The sequence below is a fragment of the Anomaloglossus baeobatrachus genome, chromosome 5 (genome assembly GCF_048569485.1).
Source record: "Anomaloglossus baeobatrachus isolate aAnoBae1 chromosome 5, aAnoBae1.hap1, whole genome shotgun sequence".
Taxonomy (NCBI): domain Eukaryota; kingdom Metazoa; phylum Chordata; class Amphibia; order Anura; family Aromobatidae; genus Anomaloglossus; species Anomaloglossus baeobatrachus.
In genome coordinates, this window is record NC_134357.1 from 32,942,255 (window position 1) to 32,959,440 (window position 17,186).

Sequence of the window (17,186 nt, forward strand, 5' to 3'; positions counted from 1 at the left end):
CTAGTTTCCAAAATGGGGTCACTTGTGGGGGAGCTCCATTGTTTAGGCACCTCAGGGGGTCTTCAAACCCGACATGGCGTCCGCTAATTAGTGCAGCTAATTTTGCGTTCAAAAATTCAAATGGCGCTCCTTGCATTCCGAGCACTGCCGTGTGTCCAAACATTTGATTTCCACCACATATGAGGTATCTGCGTACTCAGGAGAAAATGGACAATATATTTTATGTTGCATTTTTTCCCAATACCCTTGTGAAAAAAAGCTACCTAGTTGAAGCAACAGTTTTGTGGTAAAAAAAATTTTTTTTCTTTTCACGGCTCAACGTTATAAACTTCTGTGAAGCCCCCAGGTGTTCAAAGTGCTCATCAAACATCTAGAAAAAATATTTGAGGGCTCTAGTTTCCAAAATGGGGTCACTTGTGGGGGAGCTCCATTGTTTAGGCACCTCAGGGGGTCTTCAAACCCGACATGGCGTCCGCTAATGAGTGCAGCTAATTTTGCGTTCAAAAATTCAAATGGCGCTCCTTCCCTTCCGAGCTCCGCTGTGCACCCAAACAATTGATTTTTACCACATATGAGGTATCGGCGTACTCAGGAGAAAATGCACAATAAATTGTAGGGTGCACTTTCTCTTTTCTCCCTTGTGAAAATGAAAATTTTATGGCTAAAGTAACATTTTTGTGTTAAAAAGTAAAATTTTCATTTTTTCCTTCCACATTGCTTTGGTTCCTGTGAAGCACCTAAAGGGTTAATAAACTTTTTGGATGTGGTTTTGAGCAGAGTGAGGGGTGCAGTTTTTAGAATGGGGTCACTTTTGGGTATTTTCTGTCACCTCGGTCTCTCAAAGTCACCTCAAATGTGATGTGGTCCCTAAAAAAAATTATTTTCTAAATTTTGTTGGAAAAATGAGAAATTGCTGATGAACTTTGACCCCTTCTAACTTCCTAACGGAAAAAAAATTTGTTTCGAAAATTGCGCTGATGTAAAGTAGACAAGTGGGAAATGTTATTTAGTAACTATTTTGTGTGACATATTTCTCAGATTTATGGGCATAAATTTTCAAAGTTTGAAAATTGCGAAATTTTCAAAATTTTCGCCAAATTTCCTAAATTTTCACAAATAAACGCAAAAAATATCGGCCTAAATTTACCACTGACATGAAGTACAATATGTCACGAAAAAACAATCTCAGAATGGCCAGGATCCGTTGAAGCGTCCCAGAGTTATAACCTGTCAAAGTGACACTGGTCAGAATTGCAAAAAATGGCCCGGTCATTAGGGTGTTTTAGTGGCCGGGGGTGAAGGGGTTAATGTACACTCTGCACCCCATCCCCCAACTTGACAGAAAAAAACAGAAATGTTGACATTTTTGCAAACATATTAAAGAAAAACTGAAATATCACATGATCATAAGTATTCAGACCCTTTTCTCAGACACTCATATGTAAGTCACATGCTGTCCATTTCCTTGTGATCCTTCTTGAGATGGTTCTCCTCCTTCATTGGCGTCCAGCTGTGTTTTATTAAACTGATAGGACTTTATTTGGAAAGGCGCACACCTGTCTATATAAGACCTCACAGCTCACCGTGCATGTCACACCAAATGAGGATCATGAGGTCAAAAGGAACTGCCTAAGGAGCTCAGAGACAGAATTGTGGCAAGGCACAGATCTGGCCAAGGTTACAAAAGAATTTCTGCAGTACTCAAGGTTCCTAAGAGCACAGGGGCCTCCATGATCCTTAAATGGAAGAAGTTTGGGACCAGCAGAACTCTTCCTAGATCTGGCCGTCCAGCCAAACTGAGCAATCGTGGGAGAAGAGCTTTGGTGAGAAAGGTAAAGAAGAACCCCAAGATCACTGTGGCTGAGCTCCAGAGATGCAGTAAGGAGATGGGAGAAAGTTCCACAAAGTCACCTATCACTGCAGCCTCCACCAGTCGGGCTTTTAACCCCTTAACATTCGGCCGATTTTTCGCTTTCCGTTTTTGTTTTTTTTTCGCCCTTCTTCTGAGAGACGTAACTTTTTTATTTTTCAGTCAATATGGTCATGTGAGAGCTCATTTTTTGCTTAACGAGCTGTACGTTTAAATGAAACCATACCTTTTACCATATAGTTTACTGGAAAACTGCAAAAAAAAAAATTCCAAATGCAGAAAAATTGCAAAAAAAGTGCGATAGCACTATTGTTTTTGAAATATTTTATTCCCTGTGCTGACTATATGGTAAAACTGATGTGTGGGTGTGATGCCTCAGGTCAGTGCGAGTTCGTAGACATGTATAGGTTTACTTTTATAGAAGGGTTAAAAAAAAAAAAAAAAAAAAAAAAAAAAAAAAAAAAAATCGGAAGTTTGGCCGAAAAAAGTGGCGCACGTTTTACGCCATATTCTGTGACCCGTAGCGCTCTCATTTTTCGGGATCTATGGCTCAGTGACTGCTTATTTTTTGCGTCTCAAGCTGACGTTTTTAACTGTACCATTTTTGCGCAGATGCTACATTTTTATTGCCAGTTATTGCACTTTGCGCAAAAGTTGTGGCAACAAAAATGTTATTTTGGCGTTTGGAATTTTTTTGCCGCTACGCCGTATACTGATCTGATTAATTGATTTTATATTTTGATAGATCAGGCATTTCTGAACGCGGCGATAGCAAATGTGTGCATATTTTTTATTTTTTTTTATTCAACTTTTTATTTTTGAAAAAAGATTGTTTTTTTTTTTACATGTTGTACATCAAAAGAGACAAGAATAACACACAGACATGCAGTTACATGAATAGCTGTACCATTTCACAAGTATGCCTACAGATGGACTATATCATTAACACTCTTATTGTCAAATAGAAGGTGGGAAGTGTCCCCGAAACCGGTCTAAATCTCGAATATCAGTCACTCCAATCCTATATCCGACCCTACACCTGACAGGTGTCCACAAGGGCATACCAAAGAGACCATGTCACTATGAACTTATCCATTGTATTATGGAGCTGGGCTGTGAGCTTTTCCATACTCCTGACATCTTTTATTCGGGCATATAGATCTGAGACAGAGGGCGGGGCTACCCTTCTCCAGAACAGTGAAATTAGACACTTGGCCGCAGTAAGGACATGGAGTAAAAGCTTTAGTTCAGGTTTGCTTAGATACGGTGGGAGGGCATTCAGCAAATACACTACCGGATCTCTGGTCACACCACCTCCCACCAATCTGCCAATCAGGGACTCCATCTCCTCCCAGAAGCCATCGATGATCGGGCATGTCCAGAATATATGGTATTGGGAAGCTCCCCCGAGGCCACATCTCTAACACACGTCTGGATATATACGGTTAAATTTGTGAAGGAGTTCTGGTGTATGGTACCATGTCATGAGGATCTTTACTTGATTTTCCTCATAAAAAGAGTGCTAATTGAGGACCTAAATGTCCTAGCCCATATGACTGACCAGAGTGCATCTGAAAGGGGGCGTCCAACCCATCCCTCCCACCTCTTCATGTATGAATGCCTCAGTGCCTCCGGTGAATCCCCGATTATCAGAATGTTATAAATGGCCGATATTATTCCCCTGGTCGAGGTCCTGCCAGAACAAAGGGTTTCGAATGCTGTGGGACGCCGCACCCCCGCCTGTCCCATTATGTCTGTTAACCGGGTTAACCACGTCCTGAAAACAGTAGAGGCCCGCCTTCGCCCACTGCCTCGTCACCCCCAGATTCATGCCCTTTGTCAAGTGTGGCGTGAACAAGAAAGGGGTCAACAGGGAAGACTGTGAGGCCAGCTGGAACTTCATTCTACACTGTCGCCACACCTCTCTTGTAAACGCCATCGGGCCTAGGAGGTCTCTGGAGGGGGTTTCACCAGGGCGCCCCCAAATCAGAGAGCTAGGGTGGAAAGGTGCCATCCAAAGCTTCTCTATCTCCGTCCACTTGTTAAAAGCCGGCAAAGTCGTCCATGACGCCAGGCTGCGCAGGTGTGCGGCATAGTAATAAAGCTTAAGATTCGGACACGACAAGCCCCCCTTCGTACGTGGTGCATATAATACTGAGTCCGGGATGCGGTGCCTTCCTGAATGCCATATGAATTGCAAGAGTTTTGATTGGACTTTTTTCAATACCCCCAGGGGAACCCGCACCGGGAGTGTTTCAAACAGATACAGAAATTTAGGGATAACTGACATTTTAATTGTAGCGTTTTTGCCCAAAAAAGAGATCTGTAATGATGACCATTTTTTCAAACTATTTTCCACTTCGCGTATCAGGGGCGGGAAATTGGCTTGGTATAATGTTTTATAACTGGGGGTTATTTTGACTCCTAAATAACGTAGGGAGTCTGAACGCCAGGAGTACTTAAAATTTTGTTTGAGGGTCTGTAATTTAGTTTCTGGGATGTTGAGCGGCAAGGCCTCTGTTTTGTCGGAGTTAAGTTTATAACCCGAGAGTCTAGCGTATTGAGTTAGTACTGCGTGTAAGTTTGGTAGGGAAATGACGGGATTAGTCAGGGACAACAGGACGTCGTCTGCAAATAGGGCTACTTTAAAGGATTTATCCCGCACCTTGACCCCCATAATGTCCGGATTGAGTCGAATATGTGCTGCCAGTGGTTCAATGCTTAAAACATATAGCAAAGGGGACAGAGGACAGCCCTGCCTAGTTCCATTTCGGATGGGCAGGGGATTTGAGTGTGCATGAGGGAGGCGAATTGTCGCCGCAGGGAGAGAATACAGACCCCGCAGGGCTGAGACAAATGGTCCCGACAAGCCGAAGTGGTCCAACACAGAGAACATGAAGGACCAGTCCAGCCTATCGAAGGCCTTCTTCGCGTCTAGTCCCAGAAGAAGTGCTTCCACTCCTTCCCTATTCACCACCTCTACCAGATCTAAGATCCTTCGGGTGTTGTCCCCCGCCTGTCGATAGCGAACGAAACCTACTTTGTCTTTATGGACCAGCTGTGGAAGCCAATTATTTAGGCGGTCCGCCAACAATTTGGTGAATATTTTGAGATCAGAATTTAAGAGGCTAATAGGGCGATAGCTCGCACATTCCATGGGGTCCCTGCCCGCTTTAGGGATGACAGTTATGTAAGAGTGTAGAAAAGTATTTGGGATGTCCTCACCCTTCATAAAAAGATTGAAAAGATGGATCAAATGAGGTGACAGTTCTTCCAGGAAGGTTTTATAATATAGGTAAGTAAACCCATCCGGGCCCGGAGCTTTGTGGTTTGGGAGGTCTTTAATGGTCTGGTGGATCTCATCCGGGACTATTTCTCGGTTAAGATCCTCCAGAGCCTCCCGGGACAGTTTTGGAAGGTTACAGTCTGTCAAATAATCATTCAATATTGTTGTTCTATCTGGGTGGGACATTGATAATGGCGGAGGGATAGAGTACAAGGATGTGTAGTATGCGTGGAAGAGTTGTGCGATTTTCGTGGGATCATAATGAGGGGTGCCCAAAGTATCCTTTATTGCGCAGGGGGCGGAAGTTATCGTTTGGTCCCGGAGCCTTCTGGCCAGCATCGTATGTGGTTTATTGCCATACTCATAGTACTTCTGGCGTGAGTAACGCAGGAGCTTTTCTATTTTACCGCGTGATATCTCTTTTAATTTAGTTCTAAGGTCTATTACCTCTTTCAGGCGAGTCTTAGAGGGGTGGGTGCGAAGGCGTTCCTCCGCTGCTCGGAGGTCTGTTTCACATTGATGGTAAAGTTGCTGTGAGTCCTTTTTGAGCTTGGAAGAAATGGCTATGCACTCCCCTCTAATAACCGCCTTATGGGCTTCCCATATCACTGGGAAAGATGGAAGGGTCTGAGAATTCTCCTCAAAGTAATTCTGTACAGCCTTACGGATAGATTCTCGAGAAGCAGGGTTAGTGAGTAGGGATTCATTTAGTCTCCAGTGGGTTCTTTTTGCGGTAACATTTGTTAAATTAAGGTGTAGTAGTAAAGGGGCATGATCTGACCATGTGATGCTGCCTATTTGTGCTTGTCGGAGTGTTCTAAGAGTGAGAACATTACCAAAGAAATAATCGATTCGGCTATGGGAATTATGAGGGTGTGAGAAGAAGGTGTATTGTCTCGCTGTCGGGTTATCAATTCTCCACAAATCAAATAGTTGGTGTTTATGGATCAGTTTGCGAAATCCCGTAGACAGATGAGAAGATTTACCTAGGCTTGTGGAGTGTGAGGTTGCTAGCATTTTGTCAGATCTATGTGAAAACACCATATTAAAGTCCCCCCCTATAATGTGCATGACCCCCCGGTCTGACGGAAGGCGTGAAAGGACCGAAGAAAAATCTATTCTGATTAGAGTTTGGGGCATAGAGGTTACAGAGGATTAATTTCATCCCATTCAGCGTGCCCTGGATGATCAGGTAACGACCTGAGGGATCGGCCTCCCACTTACTCACTTGAAGTGGGCAAGTGCGAGAAATTAATATAGCCACCCCACATATTTTTTATTTTTAACACTTTGTAATTTTCAATGGGGCGAAAGGGGGGGTGATTTGAACTTAGGTCTTTTTTAATTGTTTAAAACTTTGTTATTTTACTAGTCCCCCTAGGGGGCTATAGCGATCAGCAATCCAATCGCTCTGCACTATCTGCTGATCACAGCTATACAGCTGTAAACAGCAGATATGCTCACTTTCTGCTTCACTCGGCTGCGGGCCAAGTGACACTGAAAGTAGTTCATGTCTAGTACAGGAGTCATCACATGACCCTGTGCTACCATGACAACCACCGGAAGTCACGTGATCACGTCACGTGACTTTCGGTATCGGGCGGTAAGCAAAAGTTTACCGCCGATGCCGTTATAATGGCGCTGTCACATATTGACAGTGTCATTTAATGGGTTAAACGGCACGAGCAGGTAACGATTCTGCTCGTGCCTAGGAGGCACACATCTCAGCTGTGAAAATCAGCTGAGATGTGCGCCGATCGCAGCATGCTGCCTCCGGCGTAACATTATGACCGCTAGGACGTAATATTACTGCCCGCAGTCGTTAAGGGGTTAAGGCAGGGTGGCCCAACAGAAGCCTCTCAGTGCAAGACATATGAAAGCTTGTATATTTGCAAAAAAAAAAAAAAAAAAAAAAAAAAACACACAACAACACAACACATGAAGGACTCCCAAACTATGAGAAATAAGATTCTCTGGTCTGATGAGACATAATTTTTTGGTGATACCGCTTAGAATTTTGTGTGGAGAAAACCAGGCACTGCTCATCACCTGCCCAATACAATCCCAACAGTGACACATGGTGGAGGCAGCATCATGATTTAGGGGGTGTTTTTCAGCTGCAGGGACAGGATGACTGGTTGCAATTGAAGTAAAGATGAATGCGGCCAAGTACAGAGATTTCCTGGCAGAAAACCTCTTCCAGAGTGCTCTGGACCTGACTTGGCTGAAGGTTCACCTTCCAACAAGACAATGACCCTAAAATAAAGCAGTGGCTTCAGAACAGCTCTGTGACCATTCTTGACCAGCCCAGCCAGATCACAGACCTAAACCCAATTGAGCATCTCTGGAGAGACCTGAAAATGGCGTCCAACATTCACCATCCAACCCGACGGGACTGGAGAGGATCTGCAAGGTAGAAAGGCCGAGGATCCCCAAATCCAGGGGAGAAAAACTTGCATCATTGCATTGCATCATTCCCAAGAAGACTCGTGGCTGTACTAGCTCAAAAGGGGCTTCTACTCAATACTGAGCAAAGGGGCTGAATACTTATGACCATTTGATATTACAGTTTTTCTTGTTTAATACATTTGCAAAAAGTTCTACCTTTCTGGGGGATTTTTCTGTCAAGATGGGGGATGGGGTGCAGAGTGTACATTAATGAGAAAAAAAAATACGTAATTACTTACCGGTAATGTGTTTTTTCCGAACCCATGACGGCACCCTTATATCATGGTGCCGTCAAGGGTGAGGGAAAAAAATTAACTTTTTTTTTAATTTACTTAATGGCTGCAATGAAACAAAGGGTGAAAAATCTAAAGAGGTCTGAATACTTTCCGTACCCACTGTACATAGACAATAGAGGTGGCCGCTAACCCAGGAAACAAGCCGTAAATAATAAAAATCAGAACATTCTGGAGGACAGAGGGGATTTTTAGTAACAGGAAAATCTCAATAGCCCAAGTTTTTACGAGCACTTAGCAATTTTACCATTAAAGAACATAAAAAACACTTTTAGAAGTCTCCTGAAAAGCTGCGAGTGGATAATGCCATTAGTCATTACGGCCAAATGTAGAAGAAAACAACAACATATAAAAGCACATGACAGATGAGACTGTGATTACTGCCTCTAATTCCCCGTCCCCCCTTCACAAGCACGCTCTGACATCAATATTAGACGTCTCAGCTTCCACCGCGTCTGAGTGGCGGCATTACTTTCTACCGCTCCGCTGAGGATGATGAGTGCGCTACGCCGGGTTTACTCCACACGAGCCAAGGGCAGACGCCACAACACAAGATCAACACAAACAACTTGACCTTTTACGTGTCACTTCTTTACCACGAAAAATAAACCCTGATCACATTACAAGTGCGCAGAAAGCAAACGCCAGGTATTCTGTACAGAGCACACGCAGGCGGCACACGCCAATGCCCAGGAATTAACAAAAACACACACTGAAAATAAAATAGCTTACAAGAGCGCAGAAATCTTCTGGAGCGGCATTAACGAGGCTGGAAATGGCTGGAAATAGGGCGGTGTGCTGCAGACATGGGGGGCTCGTACAGCCCATGCAAATTCCTGGCATACTGCTCCGCACAATAGAACATTGTACATCCATCATCATGTATTAAGGCTGAATTAAGGAGGGAAACATCATCCTTTTCTATTGCACCACGGCTGACCAAATAGAAAAGCTTTCAGCATATAATTCAGCTTCTTCACCATTCACCTAGAGTCAAAACGTCCAATAGCAGAAATTGTATCAACGTTATATACATACGAGAAGTGATGAATGGGTTCCTAATGATTCAGTTACATGCTGCATTATATTCCAGAGCTGTACTCCCTGGTGGAGTCACTGTGTATGTTGCGGGCGGGGGACGGACCGCGGCGGGGGGCTGCTCGAGACGCTCGGATCCGGGGTCGTTGCGGTGGCTCGAGGAGAAGCCGGATTCGGGCCTGAGCAACCGTCTGTCGCCCACAACTGAAAGAGGGCTTTTAAGAGTATAGGGACGTTTGTCAGTGACGCCACCCATGGTGATTTTGGTGACACTGCCGCTGGAGATGGTGCCCAGGCTTGATAGAGTGGGGCAGCTGGATGTTATCCCCTCCACAGGTAGGGGACGTGTTGGTGTACCGCCCCGCGGGCTCGGCTGCAACCGCCGAGCCGCTCGGATCCGTGCTCGTATGGTGGGTGTTGGCTCGAGCCTCTCACGGACCCAGGGGTCACGCCGCTCTGCAAAGTGGGTTGGCGCTACACGCAGGGACTTGACAGGGAGCTCCACGGCCGGGGTGGTTTGATTTGGGATGTAAGTTGGTGACGCCACCCACGGGTTGTGGTGAATAGATGGACACCACCGCTGCCGTTGACTAGGCTCCCGGGGACGATGTTGCGAAGCTTGGTGTTGACCCCTCCGTGGGTAGTGGAGTGATGGTCCCGGAGGCCCGAGGGAGGTGCTGAGGCGTGGGAGCGGGCGTATGCTGAAGCGGTGCGCGGCCCGAAGGCACTGGTGTACTCACTATGACAACACACTGGAGTCTCTGGTAAACCAAACGGGATGATGCAACCGGCTGCAGCTTCTCTCAGAACGGGTTGGTGGTTTCCGCCTTTTTCCTGCACCTTTTATATGAACGTTTGACTCCTATGCCTAAGCAACGGTAGTCCGCTCCACGGCTTGCTGGCTGTCAGAAGAGCCCTGTTTGCCCGCAGACGCTGGCCCTTTGGGTCTCTATGCCTTGGCGGTGGCTTTACCCTGTATGGTTCGGCTGTTGTCTTCTAAACGGGTCTTGTGTGGGATAGGTCCTAAAGTCCAGTCCTCAATTAGTTGCTTTGACTCGGCCCTGTCGGTTCAGGGCTTTGTACTGGGTCCGAGTACCCCTCCTGGTGCTCCGGTTTCCAAATCAATTCCCCGGTTCGGTACCGGCGGGCCACCGCCCGAACCCGGTCCCTACGGTTCCACCGGCTGTAATCCCAGCTCCTGCAGACGGCCACCACCGTCTGCCTCCTTGCCAAAAGGTGACTGGGCTCCAACCCAGCCACCTGAGTAGACTCTTGGCAGGCCTGGTCACAGGTCTGCCCTTGAACTCGTCCTCCCTCCTTCACTGTCAAGGCTACTCTCTAGACTGCTCTAGAACTTGTCTGAACTTGTGTATTTCCCGCCTCCAGGCCTGTGAACTCCTCGGTGGGCGGAGCCAGCCACCTGGCTTCGCCCCCCTGGTGTGGACATCAAACCTGGAGGGTGGTGACAAGGGTTTCTTAGTTGGCTACTTTCACCTACTCGGGGAGGGGGGTGGTGTGTGTGTGTGACTACCTGGCACGACCTGACTAGTCCAGGACGTCACATTGGCCCAGGACCCCGGTATAGGTGAGACAGCGTGATAGGGAGCAACTTGACAGGTTGGACCGGGTGGCGTTTGTGTACTCACAGTTCCTGAAATTGGTTCACAGAGTCCAGATGGTAAAACCAAACTGCTAGTGACCGGCCGCCTTTAGAGGGTGCACTCGGATCCCGCACACCAGTACGGTGGAACAACGGCCCTCTCTCCTGCACCTTGTGTTTTAGATGTTCCCTCTGACCACTCCGTATGGAACTGGGAAGTCCACTCAGGGTGTTTATGTCCTTTGGGAGCTGGAGCCCACGAGAACTGACCCGTGGGATCTTAGCAGGCAATTGCGGAGCCCTATCCCCCTCGTTGGGCTTCTGTCTCACTCTATCTGGGCCTCCTGTGGGACAAGACTTAGAATCTTGCTCCCGGCTGGTAAATTGGAAAGGGGCTTGCAGCTACACCTCGCCCTAGGGTCCAGGTACCCTGTCTGTGCACGGCTCCGGACCAGATTCCCGATGTCTGCACCGGCGGGCTACAACCCTGCCCCTGTCCACTTAAGGTTTCAACCAACCGGATTTCCGTCGCCTGTGGCCTTGTCCACTGACTGCCACCAAGTCCTCGGTCAGCACAGGAGCTTCTACTCCTGTCCACAGTCACTCCCCTCAACTCCAAACTTCACTCCACTTCTACTGCAAACTCAAACTGACCCTGGCCCCACCCATTCCATCTCAGAACCCCTAGGTGGGCGTCGCCATCCACTTATCGGTCACTGGTGTGTCCCTAGTGTCATGGTGGGTGACTAGGCTTTGCTGGCTGATGTTGTGCACCAAAATGGGGTTGTGATGGAGGGCCAAGGAGGAGAGATTCCTGCACCCTGAAGAGGGGTGCATTAATCTGTGACACCCTGATTTTGTCAGGGCGTCACATGTACATTATTGAACCTGAATTAGGCTACTTTCACACATCCGGATTTTTGCTCTGCGACACAATACGGCGTTCTGCAGAAAAACCGCAACCGGCTTTTGTAACGCCGGTTGCGGGTTTTTTTGCATAGACTTACATTAGTGCCGTATTGTGCCGCAGGGGCTTGCGTTCGGTCCGGTTTTGGCCGCATGCGGCAGATTTAGCCGATGCCGCGGCCGGATCGAACGTTCCCTGCAACGTTTTTTACTCCGGCAAAAAACACCGCATCGCGCCGCATCCGGCCGCTGCGGCGCATTTTTCAATGCATACCTATGGAGGCCGGATGCGACGCGATGCGGAAAAAAACGCATCCGCTCGCCGCATGCGTTTTTTCCACTGCGCATGCTCAGTAGCATGCCGCAACCGGAAAAAAACGGACGGGCCGCATGTAAAAACTTATGCAAAGGATGCGGTGTTTTCGCCGCATCCGTTGCATAGTTTTCACAGCCGGATTGAGCCGCAGTGCTCAAACCGGATGTGTGAAAGTAGCCTTACATCCTGCATAATAATCCAGAGCTGCACTCCCTATTCTTCTGGTGCAGTCACTGTGTACATACATTACTGATCCTGTACTGATCCTGAGTTACATCCTGTATAAGGCCTTTTTCACACATCAGTTTTTTGCCATCCAACACCATCCGGCGAATTGTGGAAAAAAAAACGACGCCAGATCCGTTTTTTTCTCATAGACTTGTATTAGCGCCGGATTGTGATGCATGATCTCACATTTCATCCATCTTTTCGATGGATCCGGCAAAAATTGTCTGAGTGGCCGCCGGAAGCAACTTCCAAAGGAACGTTTTTTGTGACTGGCGAAAAAACGGAAGTTGACTGATCCGGTGCCGTCTTTTTTTTTTTTTTCTTCTCACAATGGAAAACTATAGGCGCCGGATCCGTCGTCATCCATCAAATGACGGAATTAGTCGACAGATCCGTTTTTTTGGCATGCCCAGACATTGTGTAAATTCACCTCTGGTGACAAAAAAGTACACACACACACACACACACACACACAAAATCCAGATGTCTGCAAGTGAGGATTCTCCAGTGTCAGAGCCGGAAACGACGGTCATGTGGAGAGTCTGTGATACGTAGACTCTGGGCCAGAATCTGACTAGAAGGGCGCAGCCTCACTCAATACACTTGCGTTGACCAAGGCCTCGGTGATCGGCTGACTGCCAATAGGGCAAACTGTTGTTTCATCACAACAATTTGTGCTCATCACGAGGTACATGGTGGTGGTGGTAATAGGAGGGGGGGGTAAGATGCACAGTGTGGACAGCTAAATAGAAATCTCAGACTTTGCTGGGAGAAGGAAATGCATACATTTAGGTGCATCTTTGTGTAAAAAAGATGCAGCGTGTGAACATAACCTTAAAATGAATACTTTAGTCTATAGCTGAAGGATGCCGCTGTTGGGCAGCTGTCAGAGCCTCCCTTTAACATATACATCAGGACGCCTTAAAGGGGTTTTCCGGTTTAAAAAAAAGCCCCTGTCTTGCAGTTTGGGAGGGGGAAGAAAAAAATAAAAAAAAAAACAAAAAAAAAAAAAACACACACCCACGTCACCGTCGCTCATTCTATCCTGCGCGCATTGCAGCAAGCTTCGTTTCCGGGTGTTCAATCGCCGGCTTCAGACGTGCATTGTGCATGCGCAGTGCGCGTCTGAAACTGACAAGGAGAACCCGGAAGAGAAGCCTGCCGCAATGCATGCAGGCTAGAAGGAGCGACGGGGACGTAGCTCCATGGTATCACGCCCACAGGGGCGTGATACCACAGAAATATGCAGAGGCGCCGCCCCTGTGACCACATTCCCTGCTATTTACATACGAAATATGAAGGTAATAAATTTTACAGCACAGGGATGGGTCGGGAGGTGTAATTAGGGCACACATGCGTCTGCTGATAGGTCAGAACGCATATTCTAGGTGACAGGTTCCCTTTAAATAAACAAACTGGATCCAGTGATTGGATTCATGTCATATCTTCAGCAGCGCAGTATTAGCTCCACATCTCTTTTGTTCCTGACAGTACATGTTGGCATTCATGGTTCCCCCCAATGAACTGTAGCTCCCCGCAGCTGGCAGTACTCCACTCATGCAAGTCCAAACCATGACCCTCCACCACCATGTCTGACTGTAGACAGGACACACTTTTCTTTATCCTCCTCACTTGGTTGCCGCCACAAATGCCATGTCCTTAGTCTGCTTGTCTTCAGCATACAGCCGCTTTCTTGTGCATCATGATTAGAAGAGGCTTCCTTCAGGAACAAGAGCAACGGAATGCTGTGTGCGGCGTATGGTCTGATCACTGACAGGCGGACCTAACACGGCAGGAACCAGAGGTGGACTAAGGTTTTGTTTTTTTTGCTCTTCAGTGGATAACCCCTTTAAGCAATGGGTTGCCATGGCAACTACCAGCTAAAAAGATGAAACCATCCAAATATCACTATTGACAGCAGTATCTTAAGGGGTTAATGTCAGTGATGAGTGTCCATAACACTGTTGGTGGCCGTTGCAGCCAGGTGTCAGTTATGATATACAGTGGGCACCTGCTCATGGCTGTGCCGCTTTTAGCTGTGTCGGTGCCATCATTAGGTCATACATAGATGGCGGTTTGTATAACGTCACCGCCATACGCCAGATGTTGGTAAGGGCTTAAAGAATAAATAAATCCTTTCTATAGCCACATACCACCTGGAGGCCGCAGAGGACTGACTCAGGAGCCGCATTTGACCCCTGGGAGGAGTGTTTGAGACCCCTGGTCTTACGTGCACTGACTGTCCATCCAAAAGGGGATAAAAGTGCCCAGTTCTGCCCATTGGTGCGGGACCCCACAGTTGGACCTCTCAGACGAGCTTTTTCATCACTTAAAGATACAAGTTAAAGGGAACCTGTCAGCAGAAATTTTGCTCAAAACCTAAAAGTTTCCCCCTCTGCAGCTCCTGGGCTGCATTCTAGCAATGTTCCTGTTGTTCTTGTGCCCCCTTTCTGACCAAAATAAAGACTTTATAAAGTGGTACCTTTTTGTATTCAGATCTTGATAATGGTACACGGGGGCGGGCTCTCTGATGGCCGTTAATCTGCCTCCTGTCGCTTTAGGCCATCCCCCATCGCGAAATTTCAAAGAGGTGACGTGAGGTAAGCTGGCCAGCGCTTGCGCAGAACGGTGGATGCGGCGGTGGAAGCGCGACCACGAGATTATGGGTGGGTACTTGCTGATGAAAGTCACAGCGCCGCCCATAATCTTGCGCATGCACAACAAGTCACCAGCGGTCACACTGTGCACATTGCACAGTCCCGCGAGAGTGTCAAGATTATAGGCGGCCATAATCTCGCGCATGCGCCGTGCCACTCTCGCGGGACTGCAATGTGCAGTGTGACCGCTGGTGACGTGTTGCGCTTGCGCGAGATTATGGGCGGCGCTGTGATTTTTCATCAGCAAGTACCCACCCATAATCTCAAAGTCACGCTTCCACCGCCGCCTCCACCGTTCTGCGCAAGCGCTGGCCAGCTTACCTCACGTCACCTCTTTGAAATTTCGCGATGGGGGACGGCCTAAAGCGACAGGAGGCAGATTAACGGCCATCAGAGAGCCCGCCCCCGTGTACCATTATCAAGATCTGAATACAAAAAAGGTACCACTTTACAAAGTCTTTATTTTGGTCAGAAAGAGGGCACAAGAACAACAGGAACATTGATAGAATGCAGCCGACGAGCTGCAGAGGGAACTTTTAGGTTTTGAGCAAAATTTCTGCTGACAGGTTCCCTTTAACAATCCCTTTAAAACAAATGGCTATTTGTTATCATTGGTCCCCAAGAAAATGTAATGTATTTTCACATAAACATGGCCAAATGACACGGTTTTGTCGTCGTCATAGCAATAAACAAGAACACCGCACATACACGGTCCATTAGCATCTCCACTGTCCTTTATGAGGCAATGGATGGCACAGTCACGTGACATCACCGCAATGGATGAGACATAACCACAGACCCGAGATTATTCACAAAAAGGACCCTATATGAAAACAAGACCAATAGCATCCAATCAGAACCCAGCTTTCATTTCACATTCAGCTCTGTGAAAATGAAAGCTGCGCTCTGATTGGTTGCTATAGACGTTATGCTTCACAGTGCTGTATACACGGCTCCGGTAACCGGCTGTGTAACACTTTCTATCTACAGTGCCTGACTGATAGAAATCGTCAGCTGCGGCAGCCGTGCCGCCACTCACCGCGTTATCCCCTTCTCTCTGTCGCCCGCATCCTCCGTTGCTGCCATCTTGTTTTCAAAACCTCCGCCGTCGCGCCGGTCACGCCCCTTTACGCTCCTATTGGTTGAGCTATTCCTTCCCTTCACTGCCTATTGGTCAATTTAAAAATCCTCGCCACTGTAGGGCGGGGACATGCGGGCGCTGTGCAGATGGATCTTTCTCCACAGACCAGAGCTGGATTCTCGCGAGACCTGTGCGGTCAGTGCGGAGCGGCGGCTGCGGGAAACTGCACACACACAGACGGCACCGGCTGTGGAGAAGTACAGAGCGTATATCGTGCTGTATATCCCGATATATATATGTCATATACCTGCAGTGTCATGCGTGCACCACACTGACTGCACATCACATTCCTGTAGTGCCCTCTGTACCCAGACGTCTCCATCATAGCTGCCATTCTGGTATGTGAGGAACACCCCACAAAACCCACCGTATACCCGGAACACCCCACAAGACCTGCTGTATACCGGGAACACCCCACAAGACCTGCTGTATACCCGGAACACCCCACAAGACCTGCTGTATACCGGGAACACCCCACAAGACCTGCTGTATACCGGGAACACCCCACAAGACCTGCTGTATACCCGGAACACCCCACAAGACCTGCTGTATACCGGGAACACCCCACAAGACCTGCTGTATACCGGGAACACCCCACAAGACCTGCTGTATACCCGGAACACCCCACAAGACCTGCTGTATACCGGGAACACCCCACAAGACCTGCTGTATATCGGGAACACCCCACAAGACCCACCGTATACCCGGAACACCCCACAAGACCTGCTGTATACCGGGAACACCCCACAAGACCCACCGTATACCCGGAACACCCCACAAGACCTGCTGTATACCGGGAACACCCCACAAGACCTGCTGTATTCCGGGAACACCCCACAAGACCCACCGTATACCCGGAACACCCCACAAGACCTGCTGTATTCCGGGAACACCCCACAAGACCTGCTGTATTCCGGGAACACCCCACAAGACCTGCTGTATTCCAGGAACACCCCACAAGACCTGCTGTATTCCGGGAACACCCCACAAGTCCTGCCGTATACGGGGAACACCCCACAAGACCCGCCGTATACCGGGAACACCCCACAAGACCCGCCGTATACCGGGAACACCCCACAAGACCCGCCGTATACCGGGAAAAACCCACAAGACCCGCCGTATACCGGGAACACCCCACAAGACCCGCCGTATACCGGGAACACCCAACAAGTCCTGCCGTATACCGGGAACACCCCACAAGACCCGCCGTATACCGGGAACACCCCACAAGACCCGCCGTATACCGGGAAAAACCCACAAGACCCGCCGTATACCGGGAACACCCCACAAGACCCGCCGTATACCGGGAACACCCAACAAGTCCTGCCGTATACCGGGAACACCCCACAAGACCCGCCGTATACCGGGAACACCCCACAAGACCCGCCGTATACCGGGAAAAA

General features: G+C 48.2%; 1 protein-coding gene across 1 annotated transcript in view; it reads right to left on the reverse strand.

Moving 5' to 3' along the window:
- Positions 1 to 15,741, reverse strand: part of ARHGAP19 (Rho GTPase activating protein 19) — a 119,637-nt gene extending 103,896 nt beyond the window's left edge. Inside the window, exon 1 of the mRNA XM_075348379.1 lies at positions 15,682 to 15,741. Within this exon, the coding sequence (XP_075204494.1) occupies positions 15,682 to 15,728 (47 nt within the window). The 5' untranslated portion in view covers positions 15,729 to 15,741. The remainder of the gene's footprint in view (positions 1 to 15,681) is intronic.
- Positions 15,742 to 17,186: the final 1,445 nt, after the last annotated feature.